General features: G+C 39.9%; 1 protein-coding gene across 3 annotated transcripts in view; it reads right to left on the bottom strand.

Moving 5' to 3' along the window:
• ATAD2 (ATPase family AAA domain containing 2) overlaps window positions 1-23,579 on the bottom strand; it is a 30,211-nt gene extending 6,632 nt beyond the window's left edge. Inside the window, exons 1-23 of one of the 3 annotated variants that reach the window (XM_084200908.1) lie at window positions 23,263-23,579; window positions 19,100-19,239; window positions 18,549-18,598; window positions 16,966-17,128; window positions 15,849-15,945; window positions 15,374-15,422; window positions 14,940-15,050; window positions 14,382-14,460; window positions 13,349-13,441; window positions 12,339-12,447; window positions 11,995-12,110; window positions 11,111-11,285; window positions 10,389-10,477; window positions 9,895-10,054; window positions 8,443-8,533; window positions 7,703-8,017; window positions 6,665-6,770; window positions 5,247-5,430; window positions 3,609-3,794; window positions 2,214-2,349; window positions 1,866-2,062; window positions 488-647; window positions 5-127 (exon numbers count right to left, since the gene is read on the bottom strand). In XM_084200908.1, coding sequence (XP_084057034.1) covers window positions 5-127; window positions 488-647; window positions 1,866-2,062; window positions 2,214-2,349; window positions 3,609-3,794; window positions 5,247-5,430; window positions 6,665-6,770; window positions 7,703-8,017; window positions 8,443-8,533; window positions 9,895-10,054; window positions 10,389-10,477; window positions 11,111-11,285; window positions 11,995-12,110; window positions 12,339-12,447; window positions 13,349-13,441; window positions 14,382-14,460; window positions 14,940-15,050; window positions 15,374-15,422; window positions 15,849-15,945; window positions 16,966-17,128; window positions 18,549-18,598; window positions 19,100-19,239; window positions 23,263-23,469 — 3,136 coding nt within the window. In that variant the 5' untranslated portion in view covers window positions 23,470-23,579. Of the gene's footprint in view, window positions 1-4; window positions 128-487; window positions 648-1,865; window positions 2,063-2,213; window positions 2,350-3,608; window positions 3,795-5,246; window positions 5,431-6,664; window positions 6,771-7,702; window positions 8,018-8,442; window positions 8,534-9,894; window positions 10,055-10,388; window positions 10,478-11,110; window positions 11,286-11,994; window positions 12,111-12,338; window positions 12,448-13,348; window positions 13,442-14,381; window positions 14,461-14,939; window positions 15,051-15,373; window positions 15,423-15,848; window positions 15,946-16,965; window positions 17,129-18,548; window positions 18,599-19,099; window positions 19,240-19,840; window positions 19,966-23,262 lie in introns of those variants that run through there. The other 2 variants (XM_084200910.1, XM_084200909.1) reach the window with 2 other exon arrangements.
• Between the last annotated feature and the right edge of the window lie 43 nt (window positions 23,580-23,622).

Genomic DNA, 23,622 nt, shown 5'->3' with positions numbered 1-23,622 from the left:
ATACCTCTCTGCTTACGAGATTCTTTGATTTCTTGGCAGCGGCGTTCGAAATCTTCATCCATTTCCTCCCTCACTATGGAATAGGCAGTGTCTCTCAAAGCACAGGCTCTGTGCCTGAGGAGACGATCTGAAATTTTACAGTCAGAATTGAGTACTTGCTACCAGCCAATGAATCCCTTTATTTTGTTTACTTAAAGTTTTTTCTTTTGTCATAGGCAGGTTCTGAAAGGTTCTCAGTCAATCTTTTCAGCATGCCAACTGATAAGTTAATTCTTAAAGCAAAAGCAGTAGCTTCCAATCAACATATCTATCACAACTTCATGCCAAAATAAGTTTATTTGATACTGCAACATTCACAACCTGGCCAGAAATGCTCTCTGGGGATCTTCTAAATGATCTAATCCCACATCTACTGTACACAAATGACATTTATCAACTTGTACATTTAAAATTTTTACAAATTAGTAAATTAAAACCACTTCCTCACCTCCAGGATCTTTAGCTGGGTTGTACTCTAAAGCATTGCTACAGATTAGATCAATATCTTTTAGAAAGTCTCTTGCAGTTGGGTACTGGTGCATGTCAATCTTGGACAAAACTGTGGAGAGGTCCATGGGTTGTTTAATAACAGCACTGTAATCAGGTACCTACAAAGGAAATATACATGCTCAGAGATTTAACATAGCAGCCACCAAAAATAATTACTTTCATAAAGTCAAATAGAGGACTTGTTAAAAATCCAGTATGACAGATTCAAAGATGCAGAAATTACTCAGTTAGCTTCTTGAAAACAGAAAGGCTATTTCAGCTGGCTTTGAAGAGACAGGCTAGCAGAGGGGAAAACAAAGAAGCAGGGAGGTGAGAAGAATGTGTGGGGCAGAGAAGGGAACCAGCATCCAGAGTGGAACTTGTTTCACTTCCTTTCAGAAAATAACTGCAAAAAACCATTTCTCAGTAAAGTCACTTGAAATTCTCTTTGGTTTTGGCAGCAAGAAAAAGGATGCAGGAATTGCACCTTTGAAGTACCTGTCCTGGGCACCTAGAATGAGATAGCTGGACCCAGAGGTGACAATTTGTTTATTCTGACAATAGAAGGAGCCTAATGACTAATTTCAGATGAGGACATCTATGTTTGTTTAGATTATTCAGATCTAGAAATTACAAGTAAAGGAAAGAAGTCAGTGGACATGTGGGGAAACAGGACCTTGTGGAAATGCAAAACTATCTCAAATTTCCAGCTGACTTGGAAGTATGTGCCCCAGCCTACACTTATTTAATGAATTAAATGAGAAGCATATGGGAGGAAGAAAAAAAAAATCACACATCCTTTATGGTTGATCTTATAGCAGGGAAAGCCCTCTGAGAACAGAATCTGAAAATCTGACAAACTGCTGCTTCTACTCCTGTTCTTGCAGAAACTATGGACAGACAATTAAAGTGCTTCATGCTTTATTAAAACAGCCCTGGAAGTACCGTTTATAATTACAGAGAAACAGAGAGATCTCCCTTTTAGTGCTGTAATACACCTATATATCAAAGCCTTTTCACAAGCAAACTGTGTTGGCATTTGATATGACTGGCACTTGGACTAATGATCCCTGTTGGATGACCCTTCTAATGGAAATAATCTCAAGTTTTAAAGAGGTTTTATAAGAAACACAGGGACTTCAGCAAACAAATAACAGACATTTAAGTGACCCAGAGTCAAAAAAAGTAAAAGCAAAACTTCACTTCCCATATCCTCGAGATTCATTACACTATGATCCTAAAGACAAAGATAAACCTTCCTAGAAGGAACACACAAACACAGAGAAATTGTAAATACACACAGGTATAATGATATTGCAGATCAACACTAAATTTACCTCCTGTGGGTCAACAGGCTTTGTGAATGCCCTGAAACGTCTGTCAATGACAAGTCTGTGAGTCACGTCCCGTAAGTAAATCCTCAGTTCCCGCAGCGTGTCCTCCTCCTGCTCCTCCAGCTGTTTGATTTCTTCCTCTGACAGCTGTCGAGGCTTTGGGGGTGGTGCTACAGGCAGAACTTCCAGTGGTTGCCGAGCTTAAATTATTTGGAACATTTTAGTCAATTAATGGTACTCAAATACAAACACATGAAAAATAATTGATAGAAAACGACCCCAAAGGAAACACTGTATTGTATTAGCTGTTAACTTACTGCTAGCAAAGTTTTATGTTTTGAATATCCTCACCTGAGTTGTTTTTTGATGCAGGAGGTTCGGCAGCTTGCTTCATAACTAAGTCCTCAAAAAAACTTCTTCTTTCAGCAGAGGTAGGCCACTGGATTTTGAAAACTTCTTCACAATCATTATTAAATAAAGCTTTTATCTAAAGCATGAGGAGAAAAGATATTTCAGATATAAGGCCACACATATTTTTTTAAATTTTATTATATTCTATTCCAAAAAGCTGAGTACCTTTCTAAACTAAACTAAATACTCATCTGAGTAAGATAAGCTACGTAAAGTCATCTTCTTGGCTTTGAAAGGCTAAATTTTCATAGCATGGCAAATTATAGCACATGCTCTGAGGAATAATACCCTCTAAAGTTTAGGCTCCATGAAAAAAAGATGAGATAAACCACCGAGTTGACAGTCACCACTTCCAAGGTTGGTTATTTTGTATTTACTTGCCTTTCTGTTCTTCAGCTCAAATCTTTATGGCTATGGAGGGAATGGGCAAGGTTCAACATACAAGTGCCAGCTTTTTGTTAAGGTGACTTTTAAATTAATTTAAATGAAGTGTCTAAAGATGCATATTTCCAGGTTGTACTCAGTTTTTCCATCTCTATTACCAAAGGGTATGGAAGTAATTTCATTCCTTATTTTAGAAAGCATTTAACAACATCACAATAAGTTTTGCTACCAAGACAAAATAATTAGAGCATCATATTCACATTTTGAACACCTTCCTTTAACACTCTCTGACGTTGTTTCTGAAATCCCAGTGCAGCTTGAGAGGACTGGGGAGGTAATTTTACCACCACAAATGTCTAGAAAGCTCAGCAGGTAGTCTTACTGAATTTTGTGAAGGAATACAACTAAAATTTGATTTCCAAGTTACTTAAATGGAAGTTGGACTTTATTTTTCTAGTATGTCAAGTTTTCACCTACCAGATGTAAAAAGAAATTGAACTAATAATGAAATTATTTAAATTTAAAATTACATTCCATCAATAACAGTGTGACCACTGTACTTTTTCAGTAAAAAAACTTTCACTTTTCAGTAAAACAATCTTTTTCCTATCTCAAGCACTGTATATTCTTCACTAAGCACACACCTCACCATCTTGCAGTCACCAAAATGATTGCCTGAAGCAAATTTGTACATCTGTCTAATAAGCATCAGTGTGTGAGAAGGGTGAGAGAGTTGGGTTAAAGTCAATCTTTCTACTCAAAAAACACTTTAGACAAATGTTTTCACACCATTGTTTTGTCTAAGCAAATTTTAGGAGACTTTTAAGAGTGTTTGGGTGCCTAAATAGTAACAGCATGAATTTGCTTTAGTGTGGTGTAGCATTCCCATGCTTAAAGGAGTTATAAACTAACAAACAAAAAAGGAAGAGTAAAAACACTATTGATAAATACCTCTTCTGGGAGATCTCCATGTTTTACATCAGTTGTTGCAAGGAGCAGGACTGGAGCAAACGTTGGAATGTTCTGCAGTAGTGTTGTAAAAACAGCTTTCACTGTAGGTCCAACAGTGTCCCACCACAAGGGGATTTGTGGGACATATATGATACTTGGTGCTGTTCTTTGAGCTTCTCGCATCAACTGGCAAAATGAAAGCTCAGATAAGAAAACTACATCGTGTATAACAGGATACTAAATAACTACACATCAAACTGTCTTATGAAATGGGAGTACCTGAAGCTAAAACATCAAGACAAACCAACAAATTTACTACTCCTTAACAATAAGGTAAAATTTTCACTTTGATTCAAACACAGACCGAAACAGACTTGAATCTCTGCCCAATTTCAAAACTTCTTATGTGTAATAGAACTCCTAAAGAGCCTCAGCCCTCAACCAATCTGGTGGTGCACCCAAAAAAACACAACCAGTCCTTCAGCAAGATGTATTAGCCTGAAGAAATTGCCACACAAGTGCAACTACACCCGTTTCAGTTCAGAGCACACACAGACTCAAAGACCTATGTGAGAAGCCTGCTTACAATGCATAATTTCAAGCACATTTTATAAGAGGTGACCATTCTTTTGTCTGCCTGAAGAGCTAATTCACAACATCTTACTACCAAAGGACACATCAGAGTAGATGATATGCTTTGGAAGAGCACAAGCCACTGCTTACAGATGGCACCTCAATGACAGGAGACAAAATGCATCTACTGCCAGAGGGAAGTGACAAATTTCTCTATGTGCCTTCTCAGATTAACAATATTCAGAGAGTTCCTGTCAAAAGGTGGGGAAGCACACATGGTATATCCAGGCAGTCACTCATCCACAGATGTAGCCATCACATAACAAAAAGAAAATTGCTCCTCCTATGTGACAAATGAGCCATGGAATGTGTCTGTCCTGACTCCTACAGTTCTCCAATGTTGCTACTAAATTCTGTGAAGGTAAAAATATTTTAATACAGAAATGCCAACAACATGTATTCCCTGCCTAAAACTAAAAAAGAAGGAAACCAGCACTAATGTGGTTACATTTAATTTTCCTAGTGAAGGAAAGCACACCAGTGTAACCATCTTAGTGTTATATGAATTTTAATTCCTTTACTGCATGTACTGCAGTGCTGCAAGCTGTCTATGTAAAAGAAGAAACCCTTTTCCCCCAAACCTTGACTGTCCTATGACTATAATAATAAACAGGGCTTCAGAAAGTGCATGATGCCATCAGGCTGATGCAGAGCCATCTACTGAGAGCACAGGGCCTTAAGAAGCAATGAAAATTTCCTGGATCCAACACAGACCAGCAAGATTTTTTGCCACAGAGAATGCTTTATTAGCAGCACCTCCCATCTTCCAGAGCTGCTAGCAACACTCTCACTGCTTCCTTTCAAAAGGAAAACATGACTATGTATACCATCCTTATACAGTATCATTCCATCTAGAAAAAACGTGGATTTCCAGACAGAAGTAAACATAAAAGCCTATTCCAGCCAGGCATCCTCCATTAACAATGAATTTTGCTTACTTCACAAATTTACATACAGTTTCTATTCAGTTTATGAGTCATACCAGATTAATGAGAAAAAAGATACCTGTGCACACGTTTCTTCTGGGGATGTGATGCTAACAAACAAAGCAGGCAGGTCTAGTGTATAAACAGGAAACTTCTCCAGGGCATGGATTACTGCAGGTGCCAGATGAAAAGCCTGCCCACACCCTGGATCTTCAACTAATAAGAACCGTGGCCTGAAAGATGTTGGCTGGCAACGAGGATTTCTACAACAGTAAGAAGAAAACAAGTTTAAAAACAAGTGATTAATAGGCCCGCAGATGTTGAAGTTTTTTCCTATATCCTTTTTCTTTTTTTTTTTGTAAATATACCCCATGTTCCATGAAATAATAAGCTAGACTGATCAGGAAGACTATCAAAGCCTATTTTCTTAAGAACTGGTACCATGCCTCCACTAAGAAATCCTGCCAGGCCCCAGCATGTCTGCCATTCCTTTAGCTGGGTTAAGTAAGAGCTCTTAAATCCTTCAGGGAAGCTGTCCAGCCAAATACACACACAAAACTGGTCAGTGACCTGATATGGTGCAGAACAGCAACTCTTTATTTTCTAAGCACAAACCAATCTGTGTCTTTTCACCCCATGTTCACTATTTTCAATGGGTCTTAAGGTAACTGAGATCTCTACACCTTCCAAGTTTAGCTAAAATTTGCATGCAGTGCCTGGAGATGGTGGTAAGGAAGAAGCATACCAACATTTCTAGGAAAAAAATTAATGTGGGCACTGAAACACATTAACTGTATCTGAAGAAGCACACAATTGGATTGGCTAAATTACTTCTATGGTTTCCTCTCTGAATTGTCTATTAATTTCCTAATCATCTTGTTTTATGAGCTTGAAACATTTGTGAAGAGGTTTGTGAGTTTTTCTACCTCAAGACTGTTGTACCTTCACTTGCTGAAGTCAAAGATCTTAGAAGAATAACTGACCCAACAGTGACAACAATAATCTACTGCTTCAGCTGTTGATTTCTAAAACTTCCGCAATAAAACATCAGAAGCTTAACAAACTCTGTGGGCTAAGGTACAAAATGCAGACATTATTTTTCTCACAGTTTTAACAAGTTATTTCTCAATTTATTTCTGATTTAACAATCAGAAGGCAGAAGGGAAGAAGAAGGCTACACAAATCCTTAGGGTTCTTTTAAGCTAAAAGGGCAGACAGCACATCTTTTGGGTCTTAAACCTTTGGATTAAATCAACATGTTCTGATAATCTGTGGACCACTGACTCAGGCAAATAGGGCAGGGCCAGTCCGTTTGATGGGCCAGGGCAGTTTATTTGGTTAGAACATTAGTACCCAGGTGGATCTTCACACTTACTTCTTGCAAATATTGATCAACCCCCACACACCCATCACTCCTTCATCCAGCACCCCTCACAACAGAACAGTTTACAGACCAAACCATCTTAAAAATGTAAACATAAAAGGGACAAATGAAACCTGTTTAAAGTGAGGAATTCTGACTTTTCACGATCAGGTACTTTGTGAGTTGGATTCTCTTCAAAGATTGATGGCGATTCCTCTTCACTGTCAATCACATAATTTCCTAAAATAGGATTCAAAGATGAGAGCTTTGACTTTCCTTAATAGTTCAAATCTTCAAATCTCTCTCTTGCATTAATACACCTTTGAAATCAGTGCAGGAAACCATTCTCTTGTATTTTTTTTGAAGGCATAAACTGAATGCTATTTTCTGAAGGGTTCATTCTACCACAGATGTAAGGAGATAGGACAGCTTTGTATAAACTGTGCAATGTCCCACAATTTCCATCAGGTTTCTCCATTGACAAAAACTTGGGAGTTTTTTTTCCCTTGAATAAATTTCATTAGGAACCACTTCTGTACTTCCTAGACACCTGAAAAATCTAATGAGGCCACTGCTTTTTGAAACAGTTCTCCCACCAGATGTGAGGAAATTAAGTGCATGTAATGACCACAGATTTCCATTTGTCGAGAACTAGTCAGAGTATGAAGACCCACACAACTTCTAAGCGAGGCTTCTTGAAGCTCACAAAAGGGGGGATAATGGGAGGTGGACAACAGAGAGGGGGTGCAATTATCCATCTCCCAGCCCCAGTGCTTTCACTGTGTAAGTGGGTCTCTGCCTCTGTTTCATCAGTGCAAACAATCCCAACTCTACCAGGAGTGATACTGGGAGAACACTCTCCAGAGATTAGCACAGTAACTATTCAGACCTCCATTAATCAAGAGAGAGTATCAATATTGATTTGTTCTCACCAACTGTCAAACTAAACCTGATCAAGGCCAATGCAGTGAGGAGCATGAGCTCACCCATGCTATGGAAGCCAAGCCCTAAAGTACAACAACTAACACTGGGTATTGCAAGTCACTCACAGCACTCTGCACATCCAGGTTATAAAACTCAACTGTCATTATGGCTGAGGGGTTTATGTGTGTTATTGTGTATCAGAAGCTTTTGCTCTGGCAGAATTTTAAACACGTGGATGTTTGTTATACCTTGCTGTTGGTCCTTCTTCAGTGCAAGCTCTGCGTGAGGAAATACTCTCTGTAAGGCACGTAAAATTCTTTCCAACGTGTTTTCTAACAGTGGTTTTAAAATGGGTGATAGTGCTCGCCCAGGTGAAGCCACAGCCCTCTGCGAAGCTGGAACAGTCTTCTGCATGGCCATGACAAAATCCTTTGCTGTTATTTTAATTGAAGAGATGTCTAACTGCAGCTTCTCACTCCTTTCATATATCTGAGGATAGCGGCGGCGCAAAGCACAGAGAGCAGCTTCAGCACATAAGGCTTTAATATCAGCACCACAGTACCCTAATGAACAAAACAAGAATCAAATGTTATGTCTGATCAGGCAACACCAAAGTTAAGGCCAAGAATTCTAAAGTGCAACAATGAAAGACTTTGCATGCAGCCAAAAATTAACAGAGTAAGAGGTAATTTAAAGAATTACTGCACGGCAGAGAAGTTTTGACATGTGCCTCACAGCCTGATAGCTTGCACTAAGGAAGCAGCCCCCTAGTCAAAACTTTACTCCTGGGAAAGAGGGCCTAAACCCCTTCAGTGTTCTGAGAAAAAAGAAAACTGAAAGCAGCATCTGTGTTGGTTTGCTCCCAAGACATGCCAGAAGCATCACTGCCTTGCTCTACATCAAGGCACAAGAGTCAAGTACTGCCTGGAACAAGCTCCAGGTCCCCATGACTCAGCCATGCAGCAATGTACAGTGTTTTCAAACTCACCAACACATTTCTCAGCCAGCTCTTCCAGAAATTTGTCCAATGGCTTCAGGGTCCAGTCTCGTGTATGAATTTTGAAAATCTCTTTTCTTGCCTGAAAACAAAACACTTGCATTTAATTTGCCCTAAATTTTCTCTTAAAACAACCACAACACAAAACCCCCAAAACCTCACACTAATACAAATACTTTTCTTATCTGCTAAACTCTGAAGTATTTTAAGGGTCAGTTGAAATGCCGTTTTTTTAAGCAGGAAATTTCCTAGTTCTAAATTTGTTACATTAAAATCTTGCTGGGTGCTGCAATGAAGTACAAGGCATTTACATCTTCTATTAAAAAGTGAGTCTTCACAAGTGTGAGATCCAGAAGAAAACACTGTAGTAAAAAACCCTAAACTTAACTCCAAACAGATTTTTACAGAAAATTCTCTCAAATTCAGCAAGATTTCATGGTTGCAGTCTCATTAGTCCACCAAATTTGCTCTTCTGACAGCTCATGCAAGGAAAACAGTCCTAGCACTCCATTCCCAGTTGCTGCTGTTACTATCAAGTAGAAAAATAATTATGACTCAAATTACTGTCACTCATCCAGAAAATGTAAAATGTTGCCTATCCCCATCTCTGATCTTAGCGGGACTTTCATGGCATTATTTTGTGGCACACAAGACTAACTATGGCAGATTTCTAAAATTCTTCCACAGTGAGAAGTGTGTATTAGATCTGTTTTTCATGGCACCTCCTCTCCTGTTCCTGACAGCAGATAAAAACTGGAGAAAAAGGTTTGTGTTAAATGCACTGTTCAGCGCACTTTTACCAGCATTCAATTCAGCACTCTCCAGAAAGTGCTAAGAAAAAAAACAGCAACAGCCAGAAAGAAAACACAAAACCTGCATTCCAGTTTTGCTTGCTACCCCCACCTACAATATTTTTTTCATTGCCTATTGTCATTAAACTAGAAGCTTCCCTAGCCCTGCACCTGTGCAGTGACTTCACATTTTTATCCAATTCCCTGTTACTGAGTACCAGTAAGAACACTAGTTCCTAACATACTTAATTGGTTCCAGCACCAGCCTGGATCAAAGCTTTTGTTACTAAAAAAGAATTCTTGTCTGCACACCATTTCTTTCAATTTCACAATGCTACAGCAGTTCTTCTTAACTAATTCATAAAGTAATTTTTAAACATTTTGGTGAGTAGCAGCACCCCATTTTCTTCACTGGTTGCAGAGAAACCAAAACTAACACTTAGAGGACTATTACAATCACCTTAATGATATATATTCATTGCTAGGTCTGCCCTCCACAGTACAGCACAGTCTCTCCAATGAGCCCTCTTTTGTCCAAGCAGTACAATACTGAGGAGACTTTCACTGCTCCACAATCCTGCTGTGTTGCAGGGATTTGTTACAAAGATGGACTCTGCCACATTAAGCACTGAGGTTGAGTTGAAGTTCTGACCTCTTTGTTTGGCAAGCTGAAAAGAAACTCTCGATCAAAGCGTCCCGGTCTTCGTAAAGCAGGATCTATAGAATCCAGCCTGTTGGTGGCTCCAATTACCACAACCTCACCTCTGCTGTCTAAGCCATCCATAAGTGCCAGAAGTGTTGATACAACAGAGCTAAGAGAAGAATACAGTTTTTACTCAGCAGTTAATTTTCTTCAGTTCTACATCATCACCAATGCTCAATCAAAGGACAAGCTCTTATTGATAAAATGCTGACTAGAAAAAGACAAATAATTTTAAGATATAACAAAATAGATAAGGTAACACAGACCTTGTGCTGGTATCAAGTTTAGTGAATTGTTTTTAATTACTATTTAAAGATTATCTGAAATTAAGCAGTACTGAATTACTAGTTTTCAGGATAAATGAATGTGTCACATTAAGTCAAATAGGTTGTGGTCTTCACAAAGATCAAGCAGCTTCCATGTTGATAGAAAACATGCCCTACCTATGAACTTGGTCTTGTTTACTCGACCGTACAGGAGCAAGACCATCAATCTCATCAAAGAAAATAATTGAAGGTCGCATCTGGTAGGCCTACAGTGAAAACACAGGAATATTGATATCAGGAAAACAGCAGTGTTTGGAGGAGAAATGCACAAACAACACTGTGGTTGCAAAGTCACTGGAAGTAGATTTTTCAGACCATCATCAGGGATTTCTACTTATCGATCTCAAGTAGTGAAATGTTGTGAGTAACAGAAGGCAGGAACATAGGTCAACCCACTGAGATGGGTGACAGGAAACAAATCACATCACTGGTTTTAACAGCTGTTTGGCAACCACCAAGAACTGAGCCTGGACTTAACCGTATTACAGGCTCTGCAAGCAACCTTTGTTACCAATTTTAAAATAACCATGCTTTCAGCCCGCATTTGTTTCCCTCTGATCAGAAGTCACCACCTCTTGAAACCTTTTTTGCAGCTGTTTGGATTTTTCTTTCCTGAGGCAAGGAGTTAGTGGTGTGTGTTGCTTTGCAAGGTTCTCTTGACTGCTTTACTAATTTTTCCTAATTGCTCTCAAGACTTCCAGCCTCTAAAAATGTTACTGAAAAATGAAACACTGACAATCCCACTTCAATGGAAGGAGTTGAGAAAAAACAAAAATACCCCTTGACCACAGAAAGTTAATTACTACTCAGACAGAACATAATGCATGTTTCAACTGTACCTGATCAAATAACAAACGAAGCTGTCGTTCCGATTCCCCAACCCATTTACTCAGGCAGTCAGCACCTTTTCTCATAAAAAAGGCTACTCTCCTGTCACCTTGGCTACATTCATTAGCAAGTGCACGAGCAACCAATGTCTTTCCAGTCCCTGGTGGGCCATAGAATAGACAGCCTCTGCAATTAAAAAAAAATTCACATAAGAAAAATATCATAGAAAAGTACCTGTGACCACCCTCATCCCTGAAGCACAAAACTATTCTCTCAAACAAAGCTTTCTTCATTGTTTGTTATATTTTAAAAGTTACTGAAAACAAAGAATCTGAAGTCCTATTTCAATATTACTGAGTGTTGATGGCCTAGAATATATAAATCTAACAATTAAATCTCTAATAATTTCATTTTATAACACAGAACCCATTCAGCTGTGTAAGAAGTGGACAGGTGCATTTTTAGCCCAAGCACAGCCAGTACTGCAAGGTTTTAGTTACAAGTCCACAGTCTACACAACTGTAAAGGTGATACTGGAACTCTTGAAAAAAAGAGTTGGTGGGACAGACAATTGGATTTCCCCAAAACAAAACTGCAGTTGACTACCACTTACAGGCTGATCAAGTCCACTTGCATGTAGAACTCAAAACCTCCCCACCATCCCCTTTTTGAAGGCAAGACACTTTTAAGACATGGTCTCACATACCGTAAATCTTTGAACCTACGTGTATGCTGGATTCTGTCCTTTTTAAAAAAGTTACTTTTTTCTACGCTAAAAGAACCCCAAAGCATCAACACTTAAAATTCTGAAGCACGGAAACATAATACATCAGAGTTGAATATTTTCCTGAAAATAGGTGAATTACAATTTACAGTTTTAAATGGCAACCATTACCTTGGAGGTTGAATTTTGAACCTCTCAAAGACTTCTGGATAAAGCAATGGAAAAACAACCATCTCTTTTAAAGCAGAAATGTGGTCAGCAAGACCACCAATGCCATCAAAACGTACCTAAAGATGGAGACAACAGAACACATTTTAGATGTTAAAGCTGCAACCTTGATAAAGTTCCATCAGAAATTAGATGTCAGCACAAAGGAAACATTCATGCCAATTTTCAAACTGCTTGAAACAAAACTGTAAGCCAAGGAAGTTACAGGCAGTACATTACTGTGCTGTCTATAAGGTTTCATAATTACTGAAGATGTTTCAGTGACACAATGAAGTAAAAATACTTACTGAACAATCTATTTGCACTGGATCAACATCAGCCAGACTCGCTCCGATTTTCATGCGATCTTTGTGAACTCCCTTTAAGTCACTTTTCCGAAAGTTGACGGGAAGAGACCTGATTTGAATTAAGGAGAAAAAGAAAGGTGCTTTCTAACTTACAATGTGGATTTTTCATTTTCTAATAATAGAAAGTGAATGCAGAAGACCTTAAAAATGAGTGTAAACTTCCTGAATTGTTAAATATTCGTTCCAGCTGTTTTATGTTTAATGTCCATGAGTAAAGAAAGGAAAATGGTCACTCCAGATATTAAACTGAGTTAATTATTTTAACAGCTCTTAGCACTTATACATGCCAGTCAACAGATCATACGTAGGAACAGAAGCTTAAAAGATATTCCTTATTTGCAGACCTTGGCAATGATTCATGTGAGGAAGAAAACTGCCCCTCCTGAACCCCAAACAAACTGATACTTTTCAAATACTTTTAACTCCTATATTCAAAAAGTCACAGCCCAAGCCAGTACTTATTTCAGTTGGTTTTAACATTTTAAAGGCTGCCTATTACTGCCAATCCTTCCCAAGGCCCTGGAACCTGTGTGCCAATAGACTACTCTGAAAGACATCTGAGACATCAGGCTGTTAAACTGTTACTAAAATAGTTTTTCTAAAGCATTTGTTAATAAACCAAATCCCTGTCATTTCCTCTATTTATAACATCCCCTGTTATAGTGGCTTTCTGTCTGAATCAGCTACTGTAAAGCACAGGAGCAGCAGAATTTTACATTACGAAATTTCATCAGTGTTGTTATCACCTCTTCCCACCTAGAAATCAAACTGCTTATTAAAATTCATTCTAAAAATCCAATTGTAGAGAGTCCAGTTACAGTTGTATCAACAGATAGGATTGCCAGAATTTAGAAACTGAACAAGATGAAGATGGTAGCACTGCACAGTTGGGAAGATGTAAAGTCCTCCCAAGTAGTCTCCTCCTTCCCCTGTTCTCCAACTGCATTAACCTTCTTAAATTTCTGTTCTTCCTCTGCCTCTCAAAATCCTCTTCATCATCAGATGAGGAAGAGGAATCACTGCTGGGGACTGTGTGTCTCCGTCTGCAAACATTCAAACAAACAATTTTAAAAATTAAAATAAACAGTAAGTAATATCAGAATTGAAGTGAACAGTGTCTCAGTTGACTTTGAGATCTAGTAAATTTCCAATTATTGTAATCCTTATGAATCTGATTTCAAACTACATTATGTGATTTTCCCAGTGACAGCAAAATTTCATTTCTATTAGGAAGGTAAAATGTTCAACCAGTGTGCAAAGAAATTTCTTAACCAAGTTAAGTTAACTTTTTGTCCACGTGCTCTCACCCACAAATCAAGTTTCACTTAGCATTATGTATCCACTCTGTGAAACACCAGCCTCTTAATTTCAGAATTTGGTTTCATAACTCCCTCCTTCCATAACTGCCTAATTTCAAGGATGCTAAATAAAGCACTCCTATCAAGCAAGGAATGGCATTCAACACTTGCAGGATGCTAAACCTATTTGGCATTACTATTGAAATTTGTAATTTAGAATTTCACTTATCATTTTTCTTGCTGTAAGTGTAGTTTCATACAGAAACTGGAACTGAAACCAGAATCAGTACCTGAGTGACTAAAAAAAAATTCATTAAAATTTCCATACTCTCTAATTAAACTGGTTTTAGTTTTAAGAAAATTATTTGCATCCTTCAAGATAAAACAGTCTGAGATTTTCAGAGGGAGATTTTGGCTTCAATTCCAGAACAAATTAATTCAGTTATACAATCTCAGCCGTAACTCTCACCACCACAAAAAACTGCATTTTCTAATAAAATCTAATGGCCAACGAAACAGATGGGCTTTCCTCCAATATTTGCTTTCTTTATTTCCTCAGACTATCACAGCAATAACCATACTGTTAATATCTAATTACCGAGAGTTCAAAAACCCTTGAAAGCAGTATTCAGTCATGTGACTGACAGCACTACTGAGAAAGAATTATCACTAACCAAATTCATACCTGTTAGTTCCCTTGCATGAATCTCTCTGTCTGACAGGTGAAGACCGGTCTGAAAAATACATCTTACGTTGTCTTGGTTCTGTTCAAAGTAAAAAAATTGGAACAATGTTACAAACAAGTTTAAGAGAAAGCAGGATACTAAAAGAGGCAGAGAATGGGACGTGTATCATCCATCTTGAAATTCTAGGGAAGTTTCAAGGGTGGGGAGGAAGAGGTTGTTTTTTAAAATCAGTGCACAATAAAAGCAAAAACATACACACCAGAGTTTTAAGAACTGATAACCACAAGAGTAAGGTCATCAAGTCTGTTTACTTACTATTATTTCAAGGACAGTATTTCAATACTACATAGGTTGTATTTTTATTGAAAAATAACAGTAAAGATGCTAGAAAGCAAAGAAATAGAGTGTGCAGAGGATATATGAATTCAACAAAACTGCAGGTAAGATATTTGAATAGAAGTTGAGCGTGTACGTATTTTCATTCTTAAAAAAGCCCATAACACACTAACTTCCATGCAAGAAATTAGTTCTTCAGAGAAGTTGTGCCTATAACCTACTTTGCAATGGAGCTTGATAGCGCTCAACAGTTTTCCTCTGACGAAAGGAGTAACGCTTTCGATTGTCTTCACCATCGTCTTCTTTGGCTTCACTTTCTTCTGAGGAACCCCCTGTATATCAACATTACATTGCACTGCTTAAGTACTGTTGCAAATTATATTAAATTCAAAATGCACTATGTGACATGTATTTCCACCAGTCCACAACCTTTCCTTCTGTAAGAGCTCCTCTTTGCCTCGGAAAACCTGTTTTGAGCTCACCATAGTACAGCCCTAGAGTCTGTGACTGCGGCTTGTAATGTCAGTAGCATCGCAAATTCTTTTCAATAGATGAAAAATACCCAGTAGTTCATCCCATCTCAATTATTTAAGACAAAGCTTTTGGCTAGAACATAGTCATGAAAACGTAAAACAGACTTATTGAACAATGCTACCTTGATTATCAGCTATTTCTTCATCAGTTCTTTCCATATCGAGGCTTTCCTTAAAAAAAAAAAGAAAAAAAAAAAAAAAGACCAATCACAAATAAGCAGAAAACCTGTGGGCATATTTGGTGCCTATACAGTATCATTATCAAGGCACTCCATATACACAGAAGATTTAATTATTGTACAGCAAGAGAGAACAGGAACATCATTCTGGAACCCAGGATTAATAAGATCAATAAGGGTTTCCACTCTAAAATAGGAATGCAGATCCAAACAAAAAAAACCTATGAAAGCAGGCTATGACAATGTTTAGGAAACAAAGTGACAGTGGACTAACTTCATTTAATAAAACAAAACTAAAAGAGAAGAAAAATGATTGTTGTCTATTATTTAACCACAAGCTCCTCTTGGGGAAGGGAAATCATCTCCCTATGTTAAATACCCTACTTATACAAAACCAGCAAAATAAATTAGTATCTACTTCTTCTGTGTCATGGAACTCCTCCAGGTCTCCCATCCTTCGCCGTCTACGCATCTTCTCCATGTCATCCATTTTTTGCAAGACTGCTTCTGCAGTACTAAAATACAAAGTTGACATATGAAAGCAAAAATAGGCAAGTACAGAAAAAGCCCATTTAGGAGAGCACACATAATCATCATATTTTAATAAAGTGTGCACAATGCAAAGCATTGACACTTAGCCAAATTTTCAATGCTACTTAAAAATTAGGTCATATGTTTACCTTTTTATAGAGAGAATTAAGAACAAATGTATAAGCAAACATAAACTGTTTTTAGGTTTATTTTCCCCATCTTGATGAACACAGTACAAAACCCCAATTATTTTAGTAGGAAAAAAGAATTCTGAAGATTACAATAAAGTAACAAAGAAATTATGGCAGTTTTTCATAGCACTTAGGTTGCTCTGCATAATAGCATTGAGTCACTTGGTTCACAGCCTTCTTCAGACAACAGATTGCTTCTCTACACTGCTATTTAAATTTCACATTGATTTTCAATGACTACGTATGCTAGACACAACATCTTACTGCTGTTACACTTTGCAAATCTTTCAGAAAACAAATTTGAGCTTGGGCTTCACAAAGGGAATTAAGCCACAGACAAGCAGAAACACTTGGATTGCTTTACATTGCCAGTATCCAACTTTCCTTAGTATCTTAAGTTAAATCTACTAAAAGTCCAACATAACTAATTGTTTTGGTTCACAACATACAAACCTACCCAGCCCATACATACCAGATTAGGTGGCTCAAAGCCCCAACCTGACCTTGAACACTTCCAGGGAGGGGGCATTCACAGCTACTCCAGGCAACCTATTTAAGTGCCTTAGCACCCTCACAGGAAATAATCTCTTCCTAACATCTGATCACTCAGATATAGCACATACATAGCAGCTCATAGGAAGTCTCAGCCTGACCAATTAATGCAAATAGCTCTTGCTGCCAGGAAAAACAATACCTTTTCCTGTTGTCAAAAGAAGGAGAGAGTCCCTAGCCAATATTTTGCCATAGTACAAAGGGTTGCTAATCAGGCTTATGAGTAGTAGCTTTGCAAGATAATGAGAAAAACCTCCTTACTTTGTTATAAGTTTGTCAAACAAAACAGATTCATTTGTAGTGGCATAACGGCTTTGTCGGCTTTGCTGAAGTCTGCAGCTGCGGCGAACCTCCAGATCCCCGTTTTCCTCATGGACTTGCTCTGCAGCTTTTGCATCAGCTCTGGTCTTCAGTGTTCTGGACACTAAAATGCAATAATATGTAAAACTTTCTGTGATGGAAAACATGTCAGTCCCTTTATTTCACTCTTGCTCTAGGAAAATAAAAAACCCCTCACCTTTTATTTTAAACATTTAAATACTGAAAGTTATTTTTGTGATTTAAACATTTAAATATTTAAAGTTATTTTTGTGATCACAGCATTCAACTTCAAGTACTTCTATTTAAACTACATATTTAAAAGTCTGATCTGTATAGCAGCTTTTTAGCAGACTGGAAAGCCAAGCTGATGAAAACAAACACTCAGCTTTTGTTCCATGTAGGAGGCAAATTTATTCCAGTTAGCCCTCTCTGGTAAAATGAAAACAACCAATGCCTACCTCTAAGGTGTTTTCTGTCAAGTCAAGTAAAATTGCATCTAATAGTTTTTTTCTAAAAACTGCTTGTGTGAGAGGTCTGTTCTAAAGATGCCTGGTTTTGGTACACTGTCTAAGCATCATTTTCATTTTCTGCAGCATGACACAAAAACCCTAGAAGGCAAGGAATGCCTCAAGATAAACTCCTGAATATAAAGAACTCAAAAACACATGAACTTTTAAAGCAAGAACTTCGCTGCTTTAAAAGAGATCTGCCCAATATTTACCAGACAGCATCCTTTGCTCTGGGTTCATTACAACTGTTAAGAGAGGTCAGCGAGAGAGTAACAGATGTATCACCATGTAATTTTAAACATAGGTAGGTTTGAGCTCATCACCACCAACTACAAAACTAACTTTGAGCTCAGTAAATAATAATTTACATTGCCCAAGAGGAACTTAAGTTACTACATACAAAGTGCATTTTGGGTCCCTTCCCAGGTTCAGCCTGTAGCTGGCACAATGCTGCCTGGAGCTAAAGGATTTTCTCAGCTGCCACAAAGTGGCCTCACAGCACCAAGCCTGCTTGTGTACTCAGCAAGACAAGTTGGTTCAAAGGTGAAATGGTCAACTTCAGGGACACCTTTCCCATGCCAGTGTGCATCTCATGACTGAATTAGTTTATAACTGACTTGTGAACAGTACTGCAATATCCCCTCCTACCCGAAAGACCGATTTACAGTTAACCTGGAAAGTTAACCAGCTCTGCAGACCCCAGAAAATCACTGACATAAAGAAACATGAGCTAAGGAACAGACTCTTTAAGGCCTAAATATTCAGGAATATTCAGGAATGTATTCTTCCCAAGCCTGAAAGGAATTAATAGCATCTCCTCCTATATGCACCGACCTCTTTACTTAAAACTCACTGGAAATTCCTTTCTTTGTTGTATCTATTCTCACAACTTCAGGTGATTTTAGCTGATGAGTTCAGAAGTTTTTGGGGCCAAGTTAAATGGACAAAGTGACAAATGCAATCCTTCTCAGAAATCTGTCTAAAAAGGATTCCTAAGGAATTATCACTACTTACCTTCTTTATAGTCTTCCTTTTTTGGGCCTGATTTTGGCTTTGCCAACTGCCTACATTAAGAAAGAGAAGGGAAGAAAGGAGAACAGACTTGTATTAGAGGTATTGTACACAAGTATTGAATCACATTGCATTGCACATTTCCCCCTCAGCACTGGGGAACTTGAATCTGCTGCTCCATGTCATGCAAAGAAAAGCCTGTAGACTCCAGGGAAGATTTGGATCTCGAGTCTGCTGTGTACCATATGCACGCAGCTCTCTAAGGACAGATATTTCCCAGTATGCTCATCTTGATGTCTCAACAGGGCAGGTAATATCTCAGTAAAAGTGAAGGAGAGATCTCAAAGGACCTGGGAAGAGATACATGCCTTTTCTAGAAGCGCAACACTTTTACTAAGAAGAGTGTTTCTAGTTCTAAGACACTGGCACATAGTCACATTCCCTTGTGGGTTTTTAGCTGTAGATTTATCATGATGCGACTCACTGTGCATGCTTTCACTTTTGCTTTTCATTCTATGACTTAAACGGAGATTGAACACCTAGAAATACAATACCTCGAAAAGTGTCGATTGACATTTTCACTTAATATTTCCATGCTTTTGTCAAAGCTAGACTCTGAGCAGCGCGGTATGTTTTTTCTCATCGATCTTAAACAGTGTCCATTGAAACATTCAATGTTGCCAGAGGAAAATTTCTAGGAAAAGAAGGAAGAATGTATTTATCTGAACCACCTATTGCCTCATTTGATTAAGTTTAGTCTGTTACACTCCTAATTCAAGAGAGTTGCAACCAATGGCAGGGAAGCCTCAAACCACTTCTGCACCAAGAAGTAGCTCTGATGAAAAAAACCACACCAGATTTCAAAGAAAAAACCCAAAATCTTTTATTTCAAAATTGGCTCAGTGACCCCAGTAATCAAAATCTCACCTATAACATTCAATTGTTCCAGCCCTTTGGGAAGAGACAAAAATTACACTGCTTTGGGAGTTTGGAGAAAAAAAAAACCCAAAACAACAACAACCAAACAAACAAGCAAAACAATAGAGTGAGAGGAAAGCCCCTCTACTTGCTTTAGATCAGCTGATGGACTGTGTCACTCCTTGTCCCTGAAGGGACACCTTTAGGTGAGCTTTGTGTCTCCCAACTGTCTTGGAACAGACCTGGGAATATTTACTTAGATCTACTGCTCATCGATGTCTGTCACTATTCCTTCGGTAACAGCACATACTAACACTCTGCAGCTGGTGCATTTGCCACCAGCAATTGAGAATCTGCTCTCCTGTCACTTCAGTTACCTGCACTATTTGTGAATCCGGATCCTATAAGTTCCTACAGAACTCAGTCAGGCAGATAATGTCCAATGGGCTATAATCAGAACTGAGGCCCAGCTGCACCCAGCTCTTCTGATCTCTGAGGAGCATCTGGAACCTAAGGGGGTTCATTTTCTGTTAGATTTCTATATATTTAATGCAACAGAAAAATTCCTAGTACTGGGATTAAAATCTTTTTGGAAGAGTTTTCCTCCTCTCTCTGTTCCATTTATAATGGCATTCAGAGGGATATAAAAAGACTTCCTTCCAGACGGGAGCATTTATCCACAGAAAACCAAAGGGAACTCAGGATACAGTTCTTCATGGATGTTGATCTTGTTCACATTGGTGTTTCTGCAAGGAGGATGCTATTGACTTTTACTGTGTGAGGAAAGCTGCAATGACCACAGGAAGCACTTGTTCCATTTACAACCCAAAGTCTCACTGTGGGTATGCCAAATTAAATCTTATACTAAGAAGGGCAGAAACCAGACCACATTATTTTACTTCTCACACTAATGTTACCAAGAGGTAATTCCACTGATTGATGGAGATGATGAGTGAATAAGGACCACAAGGATGTCGAGAGGTTAGGCAGGGAGAAAATTACAAGGGCTACAGCCCAAACAGAATTTAATCTGACTACTGCCATAAAAGATGACACAAAACATTTTTACAAATACCTCAGCAGGAAAAGGAAGACTAAAGAGAATCACCATCCTTCACTTGATGCACAGGCAAACATATGGCAATGGAAAAGGAAAAGGCAGTCTCAGTCTTTAACAGGGAGACCAGCAGTCCTCATGGTGCCCAGACAGGGACAGAGAGCAGAATGAAGCCCCCATAACCCAGGAGGAAACAGTCGGTGACCTGCTACACCACTCGGACACCCACACTTCTACAGGCCCCAGTGGGATCCCACCCAAGGGCACAGAGGGAGCTGGCAGAGGAGCTTGCCAAGTCACTTTCATAGAATCGTTAAGGTTGGAAAAGACCTCCAAGATTGAGTCTAACTTTTGAATGATCATCACTTTGTGAACAAAACCACAGCACTAAGCACCACATCCAGTTATTTCTTGAACACTTCCAGGGGTGATGACTCTACACTTCCCTGCATAGCCTGTTCAAGACTTAACCACCCTTTTTGTGAAAAATTTCTTCCTAATGTCCAACCTGAACCTTCCCTGGGGCAGCCAGAGGCTATGTCCTCTTGGCCCGTCACAGGTTACCTGAGAGAAGAGGATGACCTACAACCTCCTTTCAAGTAGCTGTTAAGGGTGATAAGGTCTTCCCTAAGTCTCCTGTTCTCCAGGGTAAAACACCCCCAGCCCTCTCACCTGCTCCTCACATTACTTCCTAGACCTTTCCCAGCTCTGCTGTCTTTCTCAGGAACCACTCTAACACCTCAATGTCTTCTTGTCAGGAGAGGTCAGAACCAGATACAAGATTCAAGGTGTGGCCTCACCATTGCTGAGCATAGCAATCACTTCCCTGGTCCTCCTGGCCACATTGCTTCTGACACCCAGAAATCAGAATTTTGTGAGAATGCCCAGACAAAAAGGGAACTCTGGAGCACACTGCCTTCAAATACAGGCCACAAGAACAAACTTGTTCAGCTTTGGGAATTATAACCCTATAACTAGGGTTATGGACCTGGGGATACATGGCCTCCAAAGGGATAGCAGCCACTTTGGATCTCACTGGGAGACTCACGCATGAAATTTACTGGGACTGGAAACCTGGAAGAGAATAAACCCAGTGGATATCTGTTTACCTTAGATCTCCTGCTGTATGGTTCCTACTGTCTACGGATGAAATGAGCTGTATAACTAAAGATAAACCATATGCTGATATCAGAAAAAAAAACCAAGAGCTGCCACCACCAGGTCCTTGCACATCAACAAGACAGGAAAGAGGCACCAGGGCTTGAACATGAAGCTAGCACCAGTTCTCATGATCTCTGTCAGATGGAGCACTTCTACATTATCTCTACAATTAAAACCCCCAGCAGAGCCCAGCATCCTACAAATGGGGTGATGGCTTCATGCTCAAAGTAAAGGAAAGGTCTACAAAAAGGAAGGGGAAAAAAACCCAAAGAAAAAACAACCCCAAACTAAAGAACAACCTTGCAACTGTTTTCATAACAATGATTCTGCTTTAGTTTCAGGAATAATTTTACATTTAGCTTCCTCATTCCTGTTTTCCACACTGAGAACACATGCCAACAGGATTATCTGCCTAACACTTCACAGCCTTCCCTCCTGTGCAAAGGCTGAACAAGCCCCCAACAACCATTTCTAGTGGAGACTGCAAAAAAAAAAAGCAGTGATCTTTAGAAAGATTCCATGGCTCTTTTTAAGTGGGGTGAAAAATAGCACAAAATATAAAAATATAAAATTAATTCATACAACTGAGACTCCTAAAAGACTTCTGCTGGAAGGAAAGAGAATCTTTGAGAAGCATCATTCCAAGGCAGGGCTCCCCTGAAGAGCAGACCACTTCCAAGTCGGATCTGGTCTGCCTTTATTTGTCACAGAAATGCAGGACAGCCTGCAGAGTGGAGCCTGACTTGGAAATAGCAGAGGAAAGTTTTAGTTTTTTGAAAGCTATATTAAAAACAATGGAAAGTGAAATGATTCACTTATTGTATCTGCAATGCTGAGATGCAGAGAGCACAGGCCACTTGATATCCTTTAAAATACTGCAAGTTGTCTCTCTTCTAGCAGGGCAGGGCCAGAAAGCTCAAGTAATATTTTCACCGGTTTAGGTTATGCACTTTAATTAAGTACAAATAAACCCTGATTTCTACACATTTTTTTTTAGAGCACCCAAAGTACTATCTGGATACACTTGACTAAGGAGTATTTAGCAGGCCCTTCGGGCAAACCAGAACGCCCTCAGAGGTCCCATATATTTCGTGTCGCGCCGGTTTTGATGCATTTCTGTCATCTAAACCGAGAGCGCTCCATAAGCATTACTGCAACTAAAGCAAAGAGCTTTCTAAGATCTTCTCAAGGTAACTTTTTCAGATAAGGAACTGAACCAAAATAAACGGGGATGGGGAATGATATAAAACACAGCAAACAGTGAGGCCATGAAGGTTTGTATCTCCAAAGGCCGGCTCTCAGGTCGCTGCCGCGGCCCCCGGACCAGGGCTTGTGCCGAGCCCCCTTTAGCGGGGGGGCCCGGGAACGGAGGGCGGGCCGGCTGCTTCTTCACAGACCCCAACCGCAGCCGCCTGCCCCAAACACTTGGTTCTCCCCTCTTTTCTCTTCCACGGAACACCACTCCGCAGCGCTGTCTCCGCTCCTCCCAGCAGCTCCCGCCCAGCACCGGCTCCCCCCGCCGCCTCTCCGGGCCCACAGCCGAGTGCTGCCGTGCTCACCCCACCCCCACCCGCCACTCACGGCCTCCTCGGCTCTCCTGGCGCCCCTGGATACCGCGGCCCTGGCGGACCCGGAGCGCGTCCATACGCGGTGACTTCTGAGCGCGGGGGCCTCCAAGGAAATGAACTCGGAGCTAGAGTCCAGGAGGTCGAAGGGGGGCCGCCGACAGCGGCTGTCGCGGGCAGCCATGCGGGGCGGGCGGGCAGCGCTGCTCCGCAGGACTACCATGGCGAGGGGGGACGCGGCCCCGCGCCCGCCGGCCGTGCGCGCCGCCCGGATCCTTCCGCCGCGCTCCCTCCCGCTCCCTGCGGCCGCTACTCCCGGCCCGCGCGCACGGCGGAAGGGCACGCGGCGCACTGCGGCTCCCCGCGCCGCAGACGT

Source organism: Fringilla coelebs, assembly GCF_963513975.1.
Source record: "Fringilla coelebs genome assembly, chromosome: 1".
In the NCBI taxonomy this organism is placed as follows: Eukaryota; Metazoa; Chordata; class Aves; order Passeriformes; family Fringillidae; genus Fringilla; species Fringilla coelebs.
Note: the sequence above shows the minus strand (reverse complement) of the source record. Positions and strands in the feature narration are given on the sequence as shown.